General features: G+C 38.4%; 1 protein-coding gene across 15 annotated transcripts in view; it reads right to left on the bottom strand.

The window, feature by feature from the left end:
- NEB (nebulin) overlaps nucleotides 1–24,738 on the bottom strand; it is a 226,501-nt gene that overhangs the window by 123,137 nt on the left and 78,626 nt on the right. For 14 of the 15 annotated variants that reach the window (XM_082658063.1, XM_082658062.1, XM_082658065.1 and 11 more), the window contains exons 46-61: nucleotides 22,356–22,667; nucleotides 21,958–22,161; nucleotides 19,665–19,769; nucleotides 17,710–17,817; nucleotides 17,054–17,365; nucleotides 16,397–16,600; nucleotides 16,019–16,123; nucleotides 15,824–15,931; nucleotides 14,456–14,767; nucleotides 13,963–14,166; nucleotides 13,375–13,479; nucleotides 10,226–10,333; nucleotides 8,292–8,603; nucleotides 7,635–7,838; nucleotides 7,257–7,361; nucleotides 7,062–7,169 (exon numbers count right to left, since the gene is read on the bottom strand). In XM_082658063.1, the coding sequence (XP_082514189.1) occupies nucleotides 7,062–7,169; nucleotides 7,257–7,361; nucleotides 7,635–7,838; nucleotides 8,292–8,603; nucleotides 10,226–10,333; nucleotides 13,375–13,479; nucleotides 13,963–14,166; nucleotides 14,456–14,767; nucleotides 15,824–15,931; nucleotides 16,019–16,123; nucleotides 16,397–16,600; nucleotides 17,054–17,365; nucleotides 17,710–17,817; nucleotides 19,665–19,769; nucleotides 21,958–22,161; nucleotides 22,356–22,667 (2,916 nt within the window). The remainder of the gene's footprint in view (nucleotides 1–7,061; nucleotides 7,170–7,256; nucleotides 7,362–7,634; nucleotides 7,839–8,291; nucleotides 8,604–10,225; nucleotides 10,334–13,374; nucleotides 13,480–13,962; nucleotides 14,167–14,455; nucleotides 14,768–15,823; nucleotides 15,932–16,018; nucleotides 16,124–16,396; nucleotides 16,601–17,053; nucleotides 17,366–17,709; nucleotides 17,818–19,664; nucleotides 19,770–21,957; nucleotides 22,162–22,355; nucleotides 22,668–24,738) is intronic. The other variant, XM_082658066.1, reaches the window with a different exon arrangement.

Genomic DNA, 24,738 nt, shown 5'->3' with positions numbered 1-24,738 from the left:
TGATGTACCCTGCATCTGTGGAATACCTGAATAGAAAAAGAATCACCCCAAAATTGAGGCGGTGGACTTTGGGAGCAATTATATATATTTTTTTCCTTTTTCTCTTTTTGTAAGTGTGTATGTGTACACTTCTTTGTGTGATTTTGTCTATAGAGCGTTGTTTTTACCATTTGTCCTAGGATTCTGTCTATCCGTTTTTTCTTGGTTTTAGTGCTTGTTATAAGTGGTGGATTTGTTTTTTGGTTTGGTTGCTCTCTTTTTTCTTTCTTTTTTTATTACTTTTAAATTTCTAATAATTATTTTTTATTTTAATAACATCCTTCTCTTTTCTGTTTTTGTCCCTTTTCTTTTGAGCCGTGTGGCTGACAGGGCCTTGGTGTTCTGGCCAGGTGTCAGGCCGGTGCCTCTGAGGTGGGAGAGGTGAGTTCAGGACATTGATCCACCAAAGACCTCCCGACTCCACGTAATATCAAGTAGCAAAAGCTCTCCCAGAGATCTCCATGTCAATGCTAAGACCCAGCTCCACACAACGACCAGCAAGCTACAATGCTGAACACCCTATGCCAAACAACTAGCAAGACAGGAACACAACCCCACCCATTAGCAGAGAGGCTGCCTAAAATCATAATAAGGTCACAGACACCCCAAAACACACCACCAAACACAGCCCTGCCCACCAGAAAGACAAGATCCAGCCTCATCCACCAGAACACAGGCACTAGTCCCCTCCACCAGGAAGCCTACACAACCCACTGAACCAACCTTAGCCACTGGGGACAGACACCAAAAACAACAGGAACTACGAACCTGCAGCCTGCGAAAAAGAGACCCCAAACACAGTAAGTTAAGCAAAATGAGAAGACAGAGAAACACACAGCAGATGAAGGAGCAAGGTAAAAACCCACCAGACCAAACAAATGAAGAGGAAATAGGCAGTCTGCCTGAAAAGGAATGCAGAGTAATGATAGGAAAGATGATCCAAAATCCTGGAAATAGAATGGAGAAAATACAAGAAATTTTTAACAAGGACCTAGAAGAACAAAGGGGCAAACAAACAATGATGAATAACACAATAAATGAAAGTTAAAATTCTCTAGAAGGAATCCAAAGCAGAATAACTGAGGTAGGAGAACGGATAAGTGACCCAGAAGATAAAAGAGTGGAAATAGTTACTGCAGAGCAGAATAAAGAAAAAAGAATGAAAAGAATTGAGGACAGTCTCAGAGACCTCTGGGACAACATTAAATGCACCAACATTCAAATTATAGGGTTGCAGAAGAAAGAGACTGAGAAAATATTTGAAGAGGTTATAGTTGAAAACTTCCCTAATATGGGAAAGGAAATAGTTAATCAAGTCCAGGAAGCACAGAGAGTCCCATACAGGATAAATCCAAGGAGAAACATGTCAAGACACATATTAATCAAATTGTCAAAAATTAAATGCAAAGAAAAAAATATTAAAAGCAGCAATGGAAAAGCAACAAATAACATACAAGGGAATCTCCATAAACTTAACAGTTGATCTTTCCACAGAAACTCTGCAAGCCAGAAGGGAATGGCAGGACATATTTAAAGTGATGAAAGGGAAAAAAGTACAACCAAGATTACTCTACCCAGCAAGGATTTCATTCAGATTTGACAGAGAAATTAAAACCTTTACAGACAAGCAAAAGCTAAGAGAATTCAGCACCACCAAACCAGCTTTACAACAAATGCTAAAGGAACTTCTCTAGGCAGGAAACACAAGAGAAGAAAAAGATCTACAAAAACAAACCCAAAATAACTAAGAAAATGGTAATAGGAACATACGTATAGATAATTACCTTAGATGTAAATGGATTAAATGCTCCAACCAAAAGACATAGACTGGCTGAATGGATACCAGCTTTACAACAAATGCTAAAGGAACTTCTCTAGGTAGGAAACACAAGAGAAAGAAAAGACCTACAATAGAAAACCCAAAATAACTAAGAAAATGGTAATAGGAACGTACATATCGATAATTACCTTAGATGTAAATGGATTAAATGCTCCAACCAAAAGACATAGACTGGTTGAATGGATACAAAAACAAGACCCATATGTATGTTATCTACAAGAGACCCACTTCAGACCTAAGGACACATACAGAGTGAAAGTGAGGGGATGGAAAAAGATATTCCATGCAAATGGAAATCTAAAGAAAGCGGGAGTAGCAATTCTCATATCAGACAAAATAGATTTTAACAAAAAGACTATTACAAGAGACAAATAAGGACACTACATCATGATCAAGGGATCGATCCAAGAAGAAGATATAACAATTGTAAATATTTATGCACCCAACATAGGAGCACCTCAACACATAAGGCAAATGCTAACAGCCATTAAAGGGGAAATTGACAGTAACACAATCATAGTAGGGGACTTTAACACCCCACTTTCATCAATGGACAAATCATCCAAAATGAAAATAAATAAGGAAACACAAGCTTTAAATGACACATTAAAAAAGATGGACTTAATTGATATTCATAGGAAATTCCATCCAAAAACAACAGAATACACTTTCTTCTCAAGTGCTCATGGAACATTCTCCAGGATAGATCATATCTTGGGTCAGAAATCAAACCATGGTAAATTTAAGAAAACTGAAATCATATCAAGTATCTCTTCCAACCACAACGCTATGAGACTAGATATCAATTACAAGAAAAATTCTGTAAAAAATACAAACACATGGAGGCTAAACAATACAGTTCTTATTAACTAAGAGATCACTGAAGAAATCAAAGAGGAAATCAAAAAATACCTAGAAATAAATGATAATGAAAATAAGATGATCCAAAACCTATGGGATGCAGCAAAAGCAGTTCTAAGAGGAAAGTTTATAGCAATACAATCCTACCTCAAGAAACAAGAAACATCTCAAATAAACAACCTAACCTTACACCTAAAGCAATTAGAGAAAGGACAAAAAAAACCCCAAAGTTAGCAGAAGGAAAGAAATCATAAAAATCAGATCACAATTAATGGAAAAAGAAATGAAGGAAATGAGCAAAGATCAACAAAACTAAAAGCTGGTTCTTCCAGACGATAAACAAAATCGATAAACCATTAGCCAGACTCATCAAGAAGAAAAGGGAGAAGACTCATATCAAGAGAATTAGAAATGAAAAAGGAGAAGTAACAACTGACACTGCAGAAATGCCAAGGATCATGAGAGACTACTACAAGCAACTATATGCCAATAAAATGGACAACCTGGAAGAAATGGACAAATTCTTAGAAAAGCACAAACTTCTGAGACTGAACCTGCAAAAAAAAAGAAAATATAAACAGACCAATCACAAGCACTGAAATTGAGACTGTGATTAAAAATCTTCCAACAAACAAAAGCCCAGGACCAGATGGCTTCACAGGCAAATTCTATCAAACATTTAGAGAAGAGCTAACACCCATCTTTCTCAAACTCTTCCAAAATATAGCAGAGGGAGGAACACTCCCAAACTCATTGTGCGAGGCCACCAACACCCTGATACCAAAACCAGAAAAAGATGTCACAAAAAAGAAAACTAGAGGCCAATATCACTGATGAACATAGATGCAGCAATCCTCAACAATATACTAGCAAAGAGAATCCAACAGCACATTAAAAGTCTCATACACCACAATCAAGTGGGGTTTATCCCAGGAATGCAAGGATTCTTCAATATACGCAAATCAATGGGATACACCATATTAACAAACTGAAGGATAAAAACCATATGATCGTCTCAAACAGATGCAGAAAAAGCTATCGACAAAATTCAACACCAATTTATGACAAAAACCCTCCAGAAAGTTGGCAAACAGGGAACTTACCTCAACATAATAAAGGGCATATATGACAAACCCCCTGCCAAAATCGTTCTCAATGGTGAAAAACTGAAATCATTTCCACTAAGATCAGGAACAGGACAAGGTTGCTCACTCTCACCACTATTATTCCACATAGTTTTGGAAGTTTTAGCCATAGCAATTAGAGAAGAAAAAGAATGCATATCGGAAAAGAAGAAGTAAAGCTTTCACTGTTTCCAGATGACATGATACTATACACAGAGAATCCTAAAGACGCTACCAGAAAACTACTAGAGCTAATCAATGAATTTGGTAAAGTAGCAGGATACAAAATTAACGCACAGAAATCTCTTGCATTCCTATACACTAATGATGAAAAATCTGAAAGAGAAATTAAGGAAAAACTCCCATTTACCACTGCAACAAAAAGAAGAAAATACCTAGGAATAAACTTACCTAAGGAAACAAAAGACCTGTATGCAGAAAACTATAAGACACTGATGAAAGAAATTAAAGATGATACAAACAAATGGAGAGATATACCATGTTCTTGGATTGGAAGAATCAACATTACGAAAATGATTATACTACCCAAAGCAATCTACAGATTCAATGCAATCCCTATCAAACTACCAATGGCATTTTTCACAGAACTGGAACAAAACGTTTCACAATTTTTATGGAAACACAAAAGACCTAGAATAGCCAAAGCAATCTTGAGAAAGTACAACGGTGCTGGAGGAATCAGGCTCCTGGACTTCAGGGTATACTACAAAGCTACAGTAAGTAAGACAGTATGGTACTGGCACAAAAACAGAAATATAGATCAATGTAAGAGGATAGAAAGCCCAGAGATAAACCCTCGCTCATATGGTCACCTTATTTTTGATAAAGGAGGCAAGAATATACAATGCAGAAAAAAGACAGCCTCTTCAATAAGTGGTGCTGGGAAAACTGGACAGCTACATGGAAAAGAATGAAATTAGAACACTCCCTAACACCATACACAAAAATAAATTCAAAATGGATTAATGATCTACATGTAAGGCCAAACACTATAAAACTCTTAGAGGAAAATATAGGCAGAACACTCTATGACATAAATCATAGCAAGATCCTTTTTAATCCACCTCTTATAGAAATGGAAATAAAAAAAAATAAACAAATGGGACCTAATGAAACGTAAAAGCTTTGGCATAGCAAAGGAAAACAATAAACAAGATGAAACGACAATGCTCAGAATGGGAGAAAATATTTGCAAATGACGCAAATGACAAAGGATTCATCTCCAAAATTTACAAGCAGCTCATGCAGTGCAATATCAAAAAAACAAACAACCCGATCCAAAAATGGGCAGAAGACCTAAATAGACACTTCTCCAAAGAAGATATCCAGATTGCCAACAGACACATGAAAGGATGCTCAACATCACTAATCATTAGAGAAATGCAAATCAAAACTACAATGAGGTATCACCTCACACCAGTCAGAATGGCCATCATCAAAAAAATCTAGAAACAATAAATGCTGGAGAGGTTGTGGAAAAAAGGGAACCCTCTTGCACTGTTGGTGGGAATGTAAATTGATACAGCCACTATGGAGGACAGTATGGAGGTTCCTTAAAAAACTAAAAATAGAACTACCATACGATCCAGCAATCCCACTACTGGGCATATACCCTGAGAATACCATAATTTAAAAAGAGGCATGTACCACAATGTTCACTGCAGCTCCATTTACAATAGCCAGGACATGGAAGCAACCTAAGTGTCCATCGACAGATGAATGGATAAAGAAGATGTGGCACATATATACAATGGAATATTACTCAACCATAAAAAGAAATGAAATTGAGTTATTTGTTGTGAGGTGGATGGACCTAGAGTATGTCATACAGAGTGAAGTGAGTCAGAAAGAGAAAAACAAATACCATATGCTAACACATATATATGGAATCTAAAAAAAAAAAAAAACTGGTTATGAAGAACCTAGGGGCAGGACAGGAATAAAGACGCTGATGTAGAAAACGGACTTGAGGACACAGGGAGGGGAAGGGTAAGCTGGGACAAAGTGAGAGAATAGCACTGACATATTTACACTACCAAATGTAAAACAGATAGCTAGTGGGAAGCAGCCGCATAGCACAGGGAGATCAGCTCCGTGCTTAGTAACCACCTAGAGGGGTGGGATAGGTAGGGTGGAAGGGAGACGCAAGAGGGACGAGATATGGTGATATATTTATATGTATAGCTGATTCACTTTGTTATAAAGCAGAAAGTAAAACAACACTGTAAAGCAATTAAATTCCAATAAAGATGTTAAAAAATAATAAATAAATAAAAAGAAAAAAAAGGAAATAAAAACTAAGACATTATTCTGCCATTCAGTGATAACCGCTGATGAAAACGGCTTTGTGTGTGTGTGTGTGTGTGTGTGTGTGTGTGTGTGTGTCAGAAAGAGAGAGAGAGAGAGAATAAAATTAGTAATCATAGTGTATACGGGTTTGCGCCTGCTCGTTTGTTATTATATAAGCATTTTCCTGTGTCATTATACATTCCCTACAAACATGAATTTTAATGACAGCAGGTATTCCATTATATTGGTATATATTAATACTTTTAACCATTCTGTGATCGTTGAATATTTTTAAAGTATGATAGTTACTTCCCATATTTTGGATATAAAGGGAACATATGCTTTTGACTTCACAGACAAAAGAAATAGAAGGACAAACATTTCTAGAAATGTGAGCAAATCCATATTTTGAAATAAGTAAATATCTGCAGCCAATCACAGGATGCAGAGATAAACACATGGTGCGCATGGATGGTTAGACTTTAAATAGAATAATGTGTCCCATTCCTTCAGCCCTTACAGGTTCATTGGTTTACAGGGAATGAATGGGCTGGGTTTGGAGGGGATCCTATGATGAGCTCAATTGTATATAAGTACACATCATGTGGAAAAGCCAAAAGGCTGTCTGAGCTACAGTCAAGTAGCCAGTGCTTTTGTTCAGCAGGGAACAGACAGTATTTTGAAATGCATGTTGCTGTGGACTCAGCCATACCTAGAAGTTAACCTTTATGTTGAGAGTTTTATTACCATTACGTTAAACTATTTACTTACAAAAAACTGTTAGCTAGAACCTTAACTTCATAGCTTACTTGCTCTACTACATATCTTTGAGAGAGAAAGAAATCTTTGAGCCAAAGCTGAGCAAAGGACTCTACAGGTGCACTTACTTCACTTGCAATGTCTCTGGAGGCCTTGGCCATCCTGATGGGAATGGCATCTATCCGCATATCATAGCCTTTCTTCTTGGCTTCTTCTAGGCCAAGTTTATAGTGTTTCTGAAATAGACATAAATCATCGTAAGTTTGATATATAAAGTGCAGTGCAAGAAAAAATATATCATGCACCATGAATACATTGCTTACCTCACTGTAATTTATTGTGTTTTGTTTAGCAAGTAAAACTTCAGGGGTGTCTGGCATAATGTGGACAGTGGTTTTATCTTTATCCCAAGCTTCTGTATAGAGATGCTGAAAGAAACAAAACAAGGATGTGACTAGTACAGGCCAGTGATGAATCTGGTTCTTAATGAGAGTAAAGAGAGCCCACTCTGTGAGTCAGTACTTGTGACACCATTACGTCTAGGTGTCTCATGTCAGTAAGAAGCACAAAACTTACTTAAAAACCACTTTAATACCAAGCAAAATAATTGAATGTTATTTTTCTTTTATCAAAACAGATTTCAGTGTTTACATACACACATACAAAAATTGACACCCCGCTCAAGTAAAAAAAGGACTTACGTGGTTCATGGTAATAGCGTTGTTTTTTGCCAAAACCATTGGGATGGAATCCATAAGGCTGGAAAATGTGAATTTATCTGGGTGCTGGCGGTAAACGTGGTCACTCAAAATCTGGGTAGCTCTCTTGTTCCTCTCATCCTCAAGAGAGCCAGTAGGAAACCAGCCAGTGCCTTTGAGCCACTGAAGGTCGGCCTTGTACAAATTCTGAAATTGTAAGTGATAAACCACTAAACATCAGCATAATGATATGCCTTAAAGAAATAAAAATTTGAATTATAATACATTGTATTATATTATATATTTCAATGCTTGGATTCTTGGGAAATTTAAAAATTTTGCTATATCTTGTGAATCCACCCAATATTCAGATTAGAAACCTATTTTGAAAAACATTTTAAACAGAACATAGAGAATGACCCAACTCTACTAGATCAATAATCTAGAGGTTTCCATCAAAGCAATCAGTGCTTTGCTGGTTCTTTCTTTATGGAAATAATGATGCTCTCAGATGTCTGTGTGACTGGATAGAGAGTGGGCATTAGTCCAGGGAGGTAGAACTCAGTTGTATAAACTCAACTCCCTTCATTTTGGGGGAACTTGGATACTTAGGAAATCAGACATGGTGTTTTGTTGGCCAAAGGAAAATCTTATACTCACATCACTCTGGAGGTCATAGGCTTGTCGAGCATGGGTGACGTCAGTCTGGTCAGGCAGGCAGGTCCACTGGTGCAGGTAGTTCTTGTAGTCCGCGTCACTGACCAAGGCCTGGCACTTCTTGGCCTGCACCATCCCCAGCATGTCCACTGGGCTGCTGAACTTGGTCTTCCACTTCTCAAAGTCCTTCTTGTACTCCCTGTCACTCTGGATCTTGGCCACATGCATGGACCACATCATCTTCGGGTCATCTTTCACGTCCCGGGCTCCAACGTGATGGCCAAGCTGCTTGCGGTAACCAACTTTGTATTTGTACTGAGATGAAAATGCACAAATTAGATTTTTATTTTAAGCCCGTAGAGGTCACAAGCCCGTACATAATCATCTTGCTTATATCGCTGTTGTACGTTGACTTTTGCTAATAAGCACTAACTCAAGGCAATATCCTACCTTTCCCCTAGAAGATTATAGAGGTAATAAAATAGATGGAATTCATATAATTGTAGTGTATACCCCAAATCACCTATGGCCTGGTAACAAGGAATAGTTCCGGGGGCAGCAAATGCATGTGGACCAAGGGACTTGGAGAAATGGGTTAGGCACTAAAAGTACATCAGAAAAGAGATGCACTTGGTGACAAGATGTGTTTAATAAGTAGTAAAATGAGTGTCTGGCTCCTTTGAGGATGAAGTCAAGGTCAAGGACTACTTGCAGTAGCAACAGAAGAGAATTTCCTGTTTCATAATGGATTCAGGCATTCAGTGGTGGTGGCAAATCGGGGCATCATTTTGGAAACTGGTTATACTAGGGAAGCTGACCTAGCAGCCCAGTTGCTTAGAGCATGCTCCTAATAAAGTCATGGGTTCTCATCTCTCATGGACCAACAGTGTTGTTATTATTCCATGTCCAAAGACGTTGTCCTGGAATCCGAGCCAATTATCCAAAATACATGCTTCTAGTCTCAAAAATAACTGAGTGAGAAAGTATAAACGAGTCAGCAGAGGCAATATAGTACAGTGGGAAGGAATGAGGTTGCTTGGAGTTTCAACTCCATCACCTACTAAGAGTTTGATTTTAGACAAGTTGCTTAAGCAACCCATAAAACAGGGATAATCACAATCTTACATCCTAGGGTAATTATGAAAAATACGTGACATAATGCATATAACATTCTTAGCACAGATTTCTCAACACTTCTTGGTTATTATTATTTTGTTATATATTATTATTGGCATATATCCATTTGTAGGAAAGGTACAACATACGTAAACTAAAGTGAGTCACTAATATGATCTTCCAAAATAAAGAGCAGCATATTACCATATTCCCAAATAGTGGGTCTTCATTTTTAGAGCAGTGGTCTGTTCCTCAAGAATTCCCTGAGGTACCAGGAAGGATGATGGTTTTATTCTGGGAGTCACAAGCCACAAGCCAGGAGCTAGTGTTAAGGGTGCAAGTTTGGGCTAGTCTGGCACTGATCAACTGCCTTCTTTTCATGATTTTACAAGGGTGAATTGTAATGGCAAGTGTCATATGCATTTTTTGAATATTGTATATTAAAATGCTATATAAAGCTAGGCCCTGATTCTCACTGGGAGAACTTAAGTTTATGAGTCACACTTTCTATAAGCACTGTGACAATTTTTATATAAGCATCTCCAAGCCTGCAGCTACACTCTAACAAATTCCACATGAATGGATCTTTCTCTGTTCTTGGTGGATCCGCTTTCACTGAAGATACTGTGACTTAGTGGCTATAAAACTTTTCTGTAAACATCAAATTTTTCATTTCCCTCAAAACTAGGTTTTTGAAAAACCCTACACAAATACATCAGGATATACTTCCAAAGGGCCAGGAAAGTTCTTTTAGAAGATTTAATTCAGTGAAAATGTCACTTCAGACTGACCACATACTAGAAGTAAAACTGACAACTCACATCACTGATGATGTCCCTGGAGGCCTTGGCTGCCACAATCGGTATGGCATCACTTCGCAAGTCGTAGCCTTTCTTCTTTGCTTCTTCGTTGGCGAGTTTATACAGACTCTAAATTTGGGCAAAAAACAAAATCAGTTACAGGTTGACATTCATATCCAAAAATGACAGACGACTAAAATAATTCACCAAGTTCTACACGGGTAGGTGCCTGTAATAATGTCACTTTTGAGAGTTCTAAGCTTTCTGTGGTTTTGGCTGAAGTTTAGACTTAAACATGATACCTATATGGAATATGGCACCTTTGTTTTTTTTATTTTAAAACTTATGTTACATTAACCATATACAGATATTATTCATGGTTTTAAAACTTTTAGTTATAACAATGAATCAGTTTTGGAAAGAACTGGAAAAATTAAGCTGAAACTCATGGGCCTAAGGCGGCAAAGTGTGGACAGAAGGGACACTCATTTGATCCACATTTATTCTGCACTGACTCTGTGCCATGACTGTGCTTGGTACTTGGGAAACAAAGATGAATATGAGGCCTCTCCCATCTTCAGGGTTTCTGGGAGAACTGATGGAAAGACTGATAACCTGCGGAACAAGCTGCCAAAAAGTCAGACCATGAAAGGTGTTTTAACCATATTATTAAGAATGAGCTCCACGGGACTTCCCTAGTGCCGCAGTGGACAAGACTCCACGGTCCCAATGCAGGGGGCCTGGGTTTGATCCCTGGTCAGGGAACTAGATCCCACATGCATGGCGCAACTAAGAGTTTGCATACCACAGCTGGGGTGCCTGCATGCTGCTACTAAGAAGCCAGAGAGCTGCAACTAAGGAGCCCTGGGGCCGCAGCTGGGGAGCCTGGCTGCCGCAACTAAGGAGCCCACGAGCCACGGCTGGAGAGCCCACCTGTCACAACTAAGACCCCACGCAACCAAATAGATACATAAATAAGTAAATATTAAAAAAAAAAAGATTGAATGTTAAAAAAAAAAAAGAACGAGCTCTAGGAAGGAGCAATTTATTCTGAATTGAAAATCAGGAAGTTTCCTCAGAGGGCATGACCTTGGCATTGGACCCTGAGTGATAAATATGGTTTCAATAGACTGAGATGGTGGTCAAGGGCAGAGGAACTTCCATGAATCAAAGTACGGGGCAGTGAAAGTGCAGGGGCGTCAAGGGGCGGGGTGGTGGTGGGGGGGCGGGGGGGGCAGTGCCAGAGGAAGTGGCAGGACAGAACTGAAAAGAATCGGGAGTCGGGCTATGAAGGCCTGGTGCTAAGATAACTTTATCCTTAATTCTATAGGAAAAGGGAAACCAACAACAATCTTTGAGGAAGAGTGACATCATCAAATTTGCATTGTATCTTCCTATCCTAAATGAGAAAGAAACACAATAGAAATGAACTAAACTGACAGAGAATAGTCAGAGAAAGCAGACCAGGCGGGTTAGGCAATCGGTTCAGGCATTCTTCCTGGGCCTCTTCAAACCAGGGGCAACATACAACATCTCTGAGCTTTTGCAGCAAAGACAGAGTTGACACTTCCAGAAATGCTGAGTGGCTAGTTACAGGGACCCTTTGTCTCTCAAAATATCTGCTCATATAGCACACGCTTTCCTGTAACACTATGGGACCTATAGTGCAGGTTTAGCTGAAAATTCACTTAATTTTGATTTCAGAGTGGGACTTGACAATTTTAGTTTGGGGTGACAATTAAGAGCTAGTTATATAAGCATTAAAATTATAGTTTGCACCCCTGAAAAATAAAATGACTTAAGGTGGTGGCTAGTCAATCTAAATTCTCTCAGTTATATTCTGCAGAAGAGTAACACGCTGTTGATTTATGCTGTCAAAGAAACAATATTTTCCTCGCTGGTAGCACAAAGCTGGAAGAAATAACTAATACATCATCTGACAGAATCTTAGAGTCACAAAAATCTCCACAGGCTTAAACCAATAGGCTCATTCTAAGAAAAACATGCAGAGAGATAAATGTCAATATTTGAACTGAGATTTAAGTTGCCAAATGTATAAATACAAGATAGAGGAAACCTAGTTTAAGCCCATGTAAGTTGTCTTAGGGTTTTGGTTGAGCCCAAGTCCCACGCACACCAGCACTGACATAGCCCCAAGGAGCCCCAAGGCACAGAGTGCAGAAATGGAGGATAAATGTCCAGAAGAGGAAATGCAATGTCGGCTGTACCCTACACTAGTCATTCCTCACTCGCAGGATTTTGTTTGGTTCTGAGAGTCACATTCCAGCAGGGAAGTCATGTGAGGAATGCCCAGGAGCTTGGGATGCTTGGATTATAAAGAGAACCTGGGGTGAAGTGGCAGCGCAGGCACACAGTGCCTATGGAGTTGGCACAGTTTGGTTCTGCATGGTCTTAGAGGATTATGTGGGTCTACAGAGAGAAACCATTGACCCAATACATGAAAAGCATCTTCTAAAGGAACTTTCCAGAACAAATAGGTTGATTTATGAGATTTATAAGCACCTCGTCACTGAGAACACTTAAGCGAAGGCAGGATGACGACCTATTGGGCGGGGACTCCTGCACTAGAGGAGACTGACCTCTCAGCCTAAACATCTGTGCTTCGGATATGGGGGCACATGGCTCTATGCTCACAGAAACTGAACAGGAAATTGGCTTGCTAATATATTTATATATTGACAGATCCTCTCTGTCTCTGTCTGTCTGTCTCTCAGTGTTATTTGACTGTACTGTGATTTTAATCCTTGACTTAAATCTTGTACATTAAAAATCTTAAATTTTGACCCTAAAGTCCAATTTAGGAAAAATCAGTCATATGTGGCAAATACATTTAGCACAGCTATGTAGCATAAGGAGGAGATAAACGTATTTCGGTCTATTGCTAATTTCTTAAATTAATAAAAGAGGAAGGTCTAATTAATCTTCTGGTTACTGCTTAAGTCATTCATTCTTATAACTTGCACTTCCGAAATGATGTGTTACTTGAAGACTGATGTGTAGGTAAGTGAGAAATGAAAGAGTTGGTATTCACACGGAGCAAGAAAAGACATTCTTTACAAAGTTGTCATTTAGTATTACATCACCATGGAATGGATTAACTGAAATATGAAACACCATGCAAATGTCATAGAATTAGCATCTGCTCCCACCTGACTGTAGTTGATTTTGTTCACTCTTGCCTGCGTAATTTCTGGTGTATCTGGTGCGATGTGGATCTGGGTCTTGTCTTTGTCCCAGGCTTCCGTGTATAAACGCTAGCAAGGAAAATATAAAATGTCATCAGGAAAAAACTTCAGTGTATTGTTAATCGGAACTTCAAGGCCATAAGAACTTTATAAAGAGAAATAACAAAAGGTTACATATTTTATACACATTATGTATTTTACACATATCTTCAAGTAAAGTAACCAGTTCACAGTAGAACATATATGTATGAGTGCCTTCTTATACTCTGAGTTGTATGTTAACAAAAGGAAATTCAGAATATCTTTTATGCAGAGATGATTTTCCATAAAAATGTACCATTTTATCAGAACTACGAAATAACTACTGAAGTAAATGTTAAAATATAAATGACATAGACGTTAGGTAGACAGATATGGATAGATATAGATAGATAACAGACAGGTATCTTTTGTTGCTCACTGCTCTATTTCTTTCTTCTCCTGATCATGCTTCTTTTCCTTTGGTTTAGCTTTAGGAGTCCTACCTTGGTTCTCTGAACTCTGAAGTCTCACCTTGTTCATAGTGATGGCGTTGTTCTTGGCCAACACTTGTTCCAGAGAATCAGTCACGCTGGTAAACCTGAATTTGTCTGGAGGCTGGCGATAGATTTTATCACTCAAAATTTCAGTTGCCCTTTTGCATTGTTCCACATCCAAAGAGCCAATGGGAACCCAGCCGATGCCTCTCAGCCATTGGAGATCTGCCTTGTACATATTCTGTTGATACAAATAGCCAATAAATATTTATCTCTGGTTTGGGAAAGCATTTTCATCAGAAGGATCTGAAATAAAGTAAGAACACTCTTGAAAACGTAGTTTGGTGGACAGGCAGGGTATCAGACAATATTCCTTTTCGGTCTGGAGGGTTTGACATTTAACACTCACAGGAAAAGAAGAAATGTTATGCCCCACTTGCAGGGGCTGGTGAGTTTGGTGCCACTTATCCAAGGGGTGTTAATTCACTGATTTCCCACCTTTGCACGGCATTATGATCCCCAGTACTCACATCGCTCTGGAGGTCATAGGCATGCCGAGCGTGCATGACGTCGTTCTGGTCGGGCAGGCAGGTCCACTGGTGCAGGTAGTTCTTGTAGTCTATGTCACTGACCAAGGTCTGGCACTTCTTGGCCAGCACCACCCCCAGCATGTCCACTGGGCTGCTGAACTTGGTCTTCCACTTCTCAAAGTCCTTCTTGTACTCCCGGTCACTCTGGATCTTGGCCACATGCATGGACCACATCATCTTGGGGTCATCACGTATCGCTCGGGCACCAATGTGATGGCCAAGCTGCTTACGATAACCTTCTTTGTATTTGAACTAGAAGAAGAAAAATACTGATAGTCACCTAGTATAACTTTTAGTATAAAATGATTAGTAGGCTCAGATTTTCCTATTCATTAAAAACATGTTTCCCCCTGAAATATAAATAATATGTGTGTCTGCATCTTGTAAACCCTTTCGAAAATAAAGCTTGTATATGTATACAGAAAATAAAATAAAAAGACATTATTCTGCCATTCAGTGATAACCGCTGATGAAAACGGCTTTGTGTGTGTATGTGTGTGTGTGTGTGTGAGAGAGACAGAGAGAGAGAAAGATTAAAATTAGGAGTCATACTGTATATGGATTTGTACCTGCTTATTTCAGTTATTATATAAGCATTTTCCTGTGTCATTATACATTCCCTACAAACATGAATTTTAATGACAGCAAGTATTCCATTATATTGGTATATATTAATACTTTTAACCATTCTGTGATCGTTGAACATTTGTTTTTAAAGTATGATAGTTACTTCCCATATTTTGGATATAAAGGGAACATATGCTTTTGACTTCACAGACAAAAGAAATAGAAGGACAAACATTTCTAGAAACGTGAGCAAATCCATATTTTGAAGTAAGAAAATATCTGCAGCCAATCACAGGATGCAGAGATAAACACATGGTGCACATGAATGGTTGGACTTTAAATAGAATAATGTGTCCCATTCCTTCAGCCCTTACAGGTTCATTGGTTTACAGGGAATGAATGGGCTGGGTTTGGAGGGGATCCTATGATGAGCTCAATTGTATATAAGTACACATCATGTGGAAAAGCCAAAAGGCTGTCTGAGCTATAGTCAAGTAGCCAGTGCTTTTGTTCAGCAGGGAACAGACAGTATTTTGAAATGCATGTTGCTGTGGACTCAGCCATACCTAGAAGTTAACCTTTATGTTGAGAGTTTTATTACCATTATGTTAAACTATTTACTTACAAAAAACTGTTAGCTAGAACCTTAACTTCATAGCTTACTTGCTCTACTACATATCTTTGAGAGAGAAAGAAATCTTTGAGCCAAAGCTGAGCAAAGAACTCTACAGGTGCACTTACTTCACTTGCAATGTCTCTGGAGGCCTTGGCCATCCTGATGGGAATGGCATCTATCCGCATATCATAGCCTTTCTTCTTGGCTTCTTCTAGGCCAAGTTTATAGTGTTTCTGAAATAGACATAAATCATCGTAAGTTTGATATATAAAGTGCAGTGCAAGAAAAAATATATCATGCACCATGAATACATTGCTTACCTCACTGTAATTTATTGTGTTTTGTTTAGCAAGTAAAACTTCAGGGGTGTCTGGCATAATGTGGACAGTGGTTTTATCTTTATCCCAAGCTTCTGTATAGAGATGCTGAAAGAAACAAAACAAGGATGTGACTAGTACAGGCCAGTGATGAATCTGGTTCTTAATGAGAGTAAAGAGAGCCCACTCTGTGAGTCAGTACTTGTGACACCATTACGTCTAGGTGTCTCATGTCAGTAAGAAGCACAAAACTTACTTAAAAACCACTTTAATACCAAGCAAAATAATTGAATGTGATTTTTCTTTTATCAAAACAGATTTCAGTGTTTACATACACACATACAAAAATTGACACCCCGCTCAAGTAAAAAAAGGACTTACGTGGTTCATGGTAATAGCGTTGTTTTTTGCCAAAACCATTGGGATGGAATCCATAAGGCTGGAAAATGTGAATTTATCTGGGTGCTGGCGGTAAACGTGGTCACTCAAAATCTGGGTAGCTCTCTTGTTCCTCTCATCCTCAAGAGAGCCAGTAGGAAACCAGCCAGTGCCTTTGAGCCACTGAAGGTCGGCCTTGTACAAATTCTGAAATTGTAAGTGATAAACCACTAAACATCAGCATAATGATATGCCTTAAAGAAATAAAAATTTGAATTATAATACATTGTATTATATTATATATTTCAATGCTTGGATTCTTGGGAAATTTAAAAATTTTGCTATGTCTTGTGAATCCACCCAATATTCAGATTAGAAACCTATTTTGAAAAACATTTTAAACAGAACATAGAGAATGACCCAACTCTACTAGATCAATAATCTAGAGGTTTCCATCAAAGCAATCAGTGCTTTGCTGGTTCTTTCTTTATGGAAATAATGATGCTCTCAGATGTCTGTGTGACTGGATAGAGAGTGGGCATTAGTCCAGGGAGGTAGAACTCAGTTGCATAAACTCAACTCCCCTCATTTTGGGGGAACTTGGATACTTAGGAAATCAGACATGGTGTTTTGTTGGCCAAAGGAAAATCTTATACTCACATCACTCTGGAGGTCATAGGCTTGTCGAGCATGGGTGACATCAGTCTGGTCGGGCAGGCAGGTCCACTGGTGCAGGTAGTTCTTGTAGTCTATGTCACTGACCAAGGCCTGGCACTTCTTGGCCTGCACCACCCCCAGCATGTCCACTGGGCTGCTGAACTTGGTCTTCCACTTCTCAAAGTCCTTCTTGTATTCCCTGTCACTCTGGATCTTGGCCACATGCATGGACCACATCATCTTCGGGTCATCTTTCACGTCCCGGGCTCCAATGTGATGGCCAAGCTGCTTGCGAAAAGCTTCCTTGTACTTGTACTAAAGGAAACAAAAAGAAATCATGTCTTATTCTTTTTAAGATTAACTTATATTACTATCTTTGTGGCAAATTACAGAGAACATATATTCCAAATATCACCAAGGGTAGAGAGCCACAGATTTAAGGTTTTTTTGATAGTAAAGATTAAAGGCTAAATCCTACAAATTCCATACATAATAAATGCATCCTTGAATTTATCCTCATCTCACACTGCGTCCCTGGGATCATTTCACTATGTTTCAATTTGTTACTTAGAGGACTGTGTTCAATTTAATATTAACTTGAGACTGCTCTGAAGTGAAAATTGCAATCCAATCAATACAAACAAGGGAGAAAGTCTTACTTCGCTGGCAATTTCTCGGGATGCTTTTGCTGCTTTGAGTGGTATGGCATCAACGGGAAGATCGTAACCTTTTTTCTTCAGCTCCTCATAACCCATTCGGTAGTGTTTCTGTTAAGAGATGAAAATCACTTTGAAAAAAGCTATTTTCCATAAACGTCTGCATCATAATGAATCCAACGTGCTAAATATTTTAAGAGCTCATGAGGATAGTACAATATGTGCTCTAGAATACTCAAATGTAATTGGAAATTATGCTTATTGATTGCTGATGGTCCTGTTTTAAACTTGAAAGCTCTTCAATTACTTAGATCAATAAAATTAAATGTCATCTCTTCCCAAATGTTTATGAGAATGAGATAGACAGAAGTAAATTGGTAGAGAAATGAAATGAAATTATCATTTAGGTGCTGTTTTCCAATTAACTTTGGATGTTTCATTAGAAGATTTTGTTAGAAAAGAGCAATGCCTTTAAAAAAAAATTTATTTAATTAATTTATTTTTGGCTGCGTTTGGGTCTTCGTTGCTGCACACGGGCTTTCGCAGCGAGCGGGGGCTACTCTTCATTGCAGTGCGTGGGCTTCTCATTGTGGTGGCTTCTCTTATTGCGGAGCATGGGCTCTAGGTGCGCGGGCTTCAGTCATTGTGGCATGAGGGCTCAGTAGTTGCGACTCACGGGCTCTAGAGCGCAGGCTTGGTAGTTGTGGCGCATGGGCTCAGTTGCTCCATGGCATGTGGGATCCTTCTGGACCAGGGCTTGAACCATGTCCCCGGCATTAGCAGGTGGATTCCCAACCACTGCACCACCAGGGAAGCCCAAGAGCAATGCCTTTTCCCATCTAACACCTCTAGTGGGGGAAAATCACACCTAAAGGACTACGTAGCTAACACATTGTGAAACAAAGTCTATTTCACAATATAGGGCTGTCCAAAAGTAGGATACATATTTTTAGGTAAGAAACAAAGTCCTTCATAATTTTTAAAATGTAAGATTTTTTGAGGAAAGTTTAAATACTGAATTAAAAAGCTTAAGAGAAATAATGTGCTTCTTCAGATTTGTTACATAATTAAATAATTGAGAATCTCATTTAATGCACTTCATTTAGAAACCAGATTGTTTAAAGTGCCTATTGATCTTGGACTTGTTTTTATATTTTAGTCCTTTGTGTCATTACTCTAGTACATTATTTAAGCTAAAGTGTTTGTATTGGAATTTAGAACTTGTCTTTAAAATATTAATTTTTACATCCATTATTTTCAGGAGATTATGCCATGATGACAATAAAAATGAAATTATCCGGCATGAGTTTTTTTTTTTTTTTGGTGCATGAGTTTTTTGTGTGTGTGCAAGAGTTTTTTATGCTCACTCATTTAAATTTTATTGAATTTCAGGTATATCAGGCACTATACTAGCTAAGCACTGCAGATCAAATATGAATTGTCTCTGTTCCCAAGAAGTTCTTATCCACATAGGGAAGAGCTATACAAACCATTATGTTATAACAACATGCATAATAATGGACTATAATGAACAGAGAGCACATCCTTCCAACTCTATCTGACATAGGGAGTGCCAATTATTTGGATGTTCAGGCTTAAAACCACTAAATGAGGACTCTAAGTCACTTTTAGTTTGTTAATTAACATGATTCAAGTATTCAAAATAAATTCCAAATAAATTCACTGCCTTAGACGCAATTAAAATGAGATTTCTGGGGACTTCCCTGGTGGCGCAGTGGTTGGGACTCCACGCTCCTGATGCAGGGGGCCCAGGTTCGATCCCTGGTCGGGGAACTAGATCCCACATGCATGCCGCAACTAAGAGTTCACATGCCACAACTAAGGAGCCCTCCTGCTGCAACTAAGACCCAGTGCAACCAAATAAAAATAAATAAATATTTTAAAAAATAAAAATAAAATGAGCTTTCTGAAAACACACGCTGAATTTGGAAACTTACATCACTTGTATTGATTAAGTTTGCTTTAGCCAGAATAATGCCAGGTGTATCAGGCATGATGTGGATTTGAGTCTTGTCCTTGTCCCAAGCTTCTCTATAAAGTCTCTAAAATGAGAAATAAGTGTTTTTCAGTGGTGCTATAAGATTAGTGAGTGACACAGTTAACTTCAAACAGTATTACTGATTCATCTAAATTAAGCATCACAATAGCATAAGCAGATAACATAAGCAGAGAATAGATATAGTATTTTTTGACTCATCTGAGACATAACTGCCTTCAAAAATATAGATTATGGATTACCTTTTCAAAGTTACAACTAACCTGCCTGTAAGAAATCAACCCAAGTATTTAAAGCCTTTGCCAACATCATCAAATGGAGCAGCAGTTCTCCACCTGTTGGATTGTGAAAGTCTCCCTCGGTGTTTAACTGGGGGACAGCCCTTATCTTCTGAAAAGATGACATATTCAGGGTATGTCTATATATTAGGGAGTCTCATTTCCTATGTGGTTTATTATATGGTTATACCTCATAATTACTTGGGAGGATTAGGATTCCCCCAAAGGATATTGTATGAGATTTATCAAAGCCTCTTTTATGTCTTGGGGTCATCATCCGTCTTTCTTCAACAGAAGACAGAGGGACCCAAACGAAAATCTCATTGATTTATTAAAACTAGGGGGTGAAAGTCTGATGAAAAACTTTGTTTACATTGTCAGAGAATCTTCCCACAAGATACTTATCAATTACAAAGGCCAAAATAGTAACCAGACAGTGGAGAAAGCTGGCGACACCATTTCACCCAAGTAATCAAAGTTAAAATGATCAGTAATGGGACAGATTGATACTATGTGCCTATATGGAGGAGGATGCAACATGTGCTATCCTGCCAAAAATACAAAACCTGAATCTAATCATGAGGAAACACTAGACAAAACCAAATTTAGGGAGGTTCCACAAAACAACTGGCCTGTGCTCTTCACAAATGTCAAGGACTTGGAAGACAAAGAAGTGAGGAACCAGTTCAGATTAAAGGAGACTAAAGACATGACAAGTAAATTCAACGTGTGGTCTTGGATTGGATCCTGGATCAGAAAAGATTTTTTACTTTCTATAAAGGACACTTGTGGTAAAATTGAGTAAATTCTGTAGACTAGTGTTATTTCAACACTACTTTCCTGATTTTGATCATTGCACTGTGGTTATCTAAGAGAATGTTCTTATTTTCAGGAAATACACATTTAGGGATAGAGTGGCATCAGGAAGCAACTTATACACATACACATACATATACACACACACACACACACACACACACACAGAGCTAAGAGAAAGAGGTGAGAGGGAAGAAAGAAAAAGGCAAAAGTGACAAAATGCTAATAATTGTGGAATCTGGGTGAAAGATATATATACATATAAAGATGCACATACATAAATTATTTGTACTATTTTCAACTTTTCTGTATACCTGAAATTATTTCAATATAAAAAGATTTTAAAGTCTCATTGGTTCCTTGGACTTATCAATTTCCCTTTGAGGTGTGTAGTGTGGGGTGTGAGGGGTTGGCACTTTTCTCCTTCCTGAACATTCTTACTATGGTCCATGTAACCCAGAGGAGCCAATTAAAGACATTCAGGACTACAATAAACCAAGGCTTGTGAATTTCCATATACCTTTACCCTGGTTCTGGACTAACCTTTCTGATTAAGAAAGATCAGAGTTTCTCAACTTCAGCACTATTGGTGTTGTATACCGGATGATTCTTTGTTGTGAGGGAACTGTCCTGACTTCTATCCACTAGATGCCAGTAGCATGCCACCCTCAAGTTATGACAAGGTCTCTGCGTGCTGCCAAATGTCCCCTGTGGGACAAAACTGTCCCTGGTTGGGAACCACCAGATAAATAGATAACTATATACTCTTTATGACATTTCCACTGTGCCTGTGTAAGGTACTCAGAATATCTCCCTCTGATATACTCTATCCCAACAAAATCTGGGTCTTTAATGCACTCAAGTTTCAAAGAAAAAAATACATTCAATAGTTTTTTCTTTATGATTTGGATAAATAAATAAGCAAGCAAGATTTGGGTGACAAAATTTATACTAACCCATTTTTACATGATCCAGTGTAGGGTAACTGATAATTCAAATGAAGTAACCAAACAAAAAAAACATTATGCTGTGTGATGCGATGCTGTGCTGTTCTACTAATTTATTAAGCAAATACTGTTGAGCACCTACCAGGTATCAGGCACTATAATTTCTTTTATTTATTTCTGAAGAGTTACTCACATCACTCCTATTTTTGGCATTTGTCTTTGCCAGAACTATGTCCATGGCATCAGGAATGCTGGTGAACTTGTTTCTGTCTGGAGGCTGGCGATATTTCTTCTCACTGATGATTTCTGAAGCCCGTTTGTTCTTTTCTACCTCCAAAGAACCCAGGGGACTCCATCCTATGCCTCTCAGCCACTCAAGGTCAGATTTATACAAATTCTGTGAAAATACAAAGCAAGCCATCAAAATTCCAACCTCATCTAGACCCTTGACCGAAGTGATTCTATGCATTACAAACATGCATTTTAGATATTCAATAATAATTTATCTAGTTTCAGTCTGTCTATGATTAAATGGCTACTCATATGAGATATAAAGTACTACATAAACTATGAGATTTAGTAGAAACTGACCTCACTCTGTAGTTCATAAACCTTTTTAGCTTGAACAACGTCATTCTGGTCAGGCAGGCAGGTCCACTGGTGCAGGTAGTTCTTGTAGTCCACGTCACTGACCAAGGCCTGGCATTTTTTGGCCAGCACCACTCCCAACATGTCCACTGGGCTGCTGAACTTGGTTTTCCACTTCTCAAAGTCCTTCTTGTATTCCCTTTCACTCTGCATTTTGGCTACATTCATGGACAACACAAGCTTTGGATCATCTTGCAGACTCCGGAATCCAATATGGTGGCCGACTTGCTTGCGGTAGCCTTGTTTATATTTAAACTGAAATCAGAGGAAACAGTTCTCTTATTAACATAAACACAGGGCAAGTTAAACTCAGTTTGCTTTGTTTGCATGTTTGTTTTCCAAAACTGAGAATTTCATTTAACTTAATAAGAAATGTGAAAACTTAAGTGGAAGCTTCCAAAAAAACATAATGTAGCTGAGTATCAGGACAGGTTATGATGAGAAATTAAATTCAACTAGAGGTAGAAATATATATTGGGATGTGCTAGACATTGTGTATGCTGACTCTAGGGTAGTATTTGATAAAGCTCTTGTGATATCCTTATGGGAATGATGGAAAAGTATGGCTGAATGGCAAAAAAAAAAAAATTGGGAAGATTCAGGACTTGATGAACAGGCCTAATAGTGTAGATTAATTTATTGAGCGGCAGAGTTTTTTAGTGGTTTGCCATATAATTATGTCACATAAACTTGGCCTGTTCGGGATCCATATCTTCATGCACATAAAAACAGCTAAACATGTTAAACTAGAAACAAAATTCCACAAGATCTCAACATATCGCCAAGATAGGTCAAACGAACTACATAAATGTAAGAAATTAAGAGTGAAATCTAGTATTTAGATTCAATTGGGAAAAACTGCATTACTGTTGGATGACAATGACAAGAGGGATAATAATGATAATAATAGCATTTACTTGATACCAGATGCTGAACATACATTACACTTCACAGAAGTAGGTTCTACTCTCTCTTGACACCCAGTTTCATGGTTATGTCTACGAAAAATACTCAAGAGTTTACGTGGGTTATAAGCTCAATGTGGGCAATCTGACAAAGTTGCTTTTAAAAAAGTAGATTTTTGTAAGAGATTCTGTAGGGGTACAGACAAAGGCAAATCAGAAGCTCATGTGCTTGGCCTGACCTGAAACAGGAAAACAACACCGAGTTTTGAGGCACTCTATTTTGAGAGGGGTTTTGAAAAAATAGAATAAATCACAAGTGGAATGATCAGAGGATTGAAGGACCTATAAAGCTAAAACCAAAGGAGAATAAGTAAGAAACTTGAAATGTTTGAAGGGGTATCAGGTGAAAGAGGAAATATGCTACTTTTGTGGTGTTCTAAAACACAGACCTGGGCTTCCCTGGTGGCGCAGTGGTTGAGAATCCGCCTGCTGATGCAGGGGACACGGGTTCGTGCCCTGGACCAGGAAGATCCCACGTGCCGCGGAGCAGCTGGGCCCGTGAGCCATGCCCGCTGGGCCTGAGCGTCCGGAGCCTGTGCTCCTTAACGGAAGAGGCCACAGCAGTGAGAGGCCCGTGTACCACACACACACACAAAAAAACACAGACCTAGGGCTGATCAGTAACATGTTCGAAATAAGGAAATAGATAACGTCAATTAGAGATGATCCAGCAAGGAAACAACCTGCCCTGAAGGACACAAAAATTCTTATATTTGTAAGCATCCAGAGACCAGTTGGAATGGAGAGAAGGTAGGATGCTGAGTGGGAGATTAGATTAAATAACCTTTAAGTTATCTTCTAACTCTAAATTCTATGATTCTAATTTATTAAATTGAGTACTCATAAAAAATAGCTCTACTCTCCTTAGATTGTATAGATACAAGAACCATTTGAAACTGAGAGGAGATACAATCTCTACAATGGTGGGAAATTCATTTATAGGTAATTTAATTTTAGGGTACAATTTCGAAAGTTTCTAACAGATTTACGTGAAAAGAAATTAGGTACTATCAAATATTGTGTTGTTACGAAAGTATTGACACAATTTAATTTCCTAAACTATCTTTACCTCATGGGGAGCACTAACATTAAATGAAAATGAGTTTACTTTCCGGGGACCGTTCAAGCATCACTACTGCTTTAGGTTCATTACCACATCTATTCATTTTAATGAAGTATTGACCTGCAAGCCCGAGGGTGGGTAATAACACGTCATCTAATTAATTCTCAGCACTTCTGGAGTGCCACAGATTAACTGAATTAGAGAGAAACTTCCCTTATATTCTTAGAATTTATTGTCAGATTCTGTCTTTATTTTTTTTAACCTTTTTAATATTGGAGTATAGCTCATTAAGAATGTT

Source organism: Grampus griseus (assembly GCF_964374135.1).
Source record: "Grampus griseus genome assembly, chromosome: 7".
NCBI lineage: Eukaryota > Metazoa > Chordata > Mammalia > Artiodactyla > Delphinidae > Grampus > Grampus griseus.
This window is presented reverse-complemented; position numbering and strand designations above follow the sequence as displayed.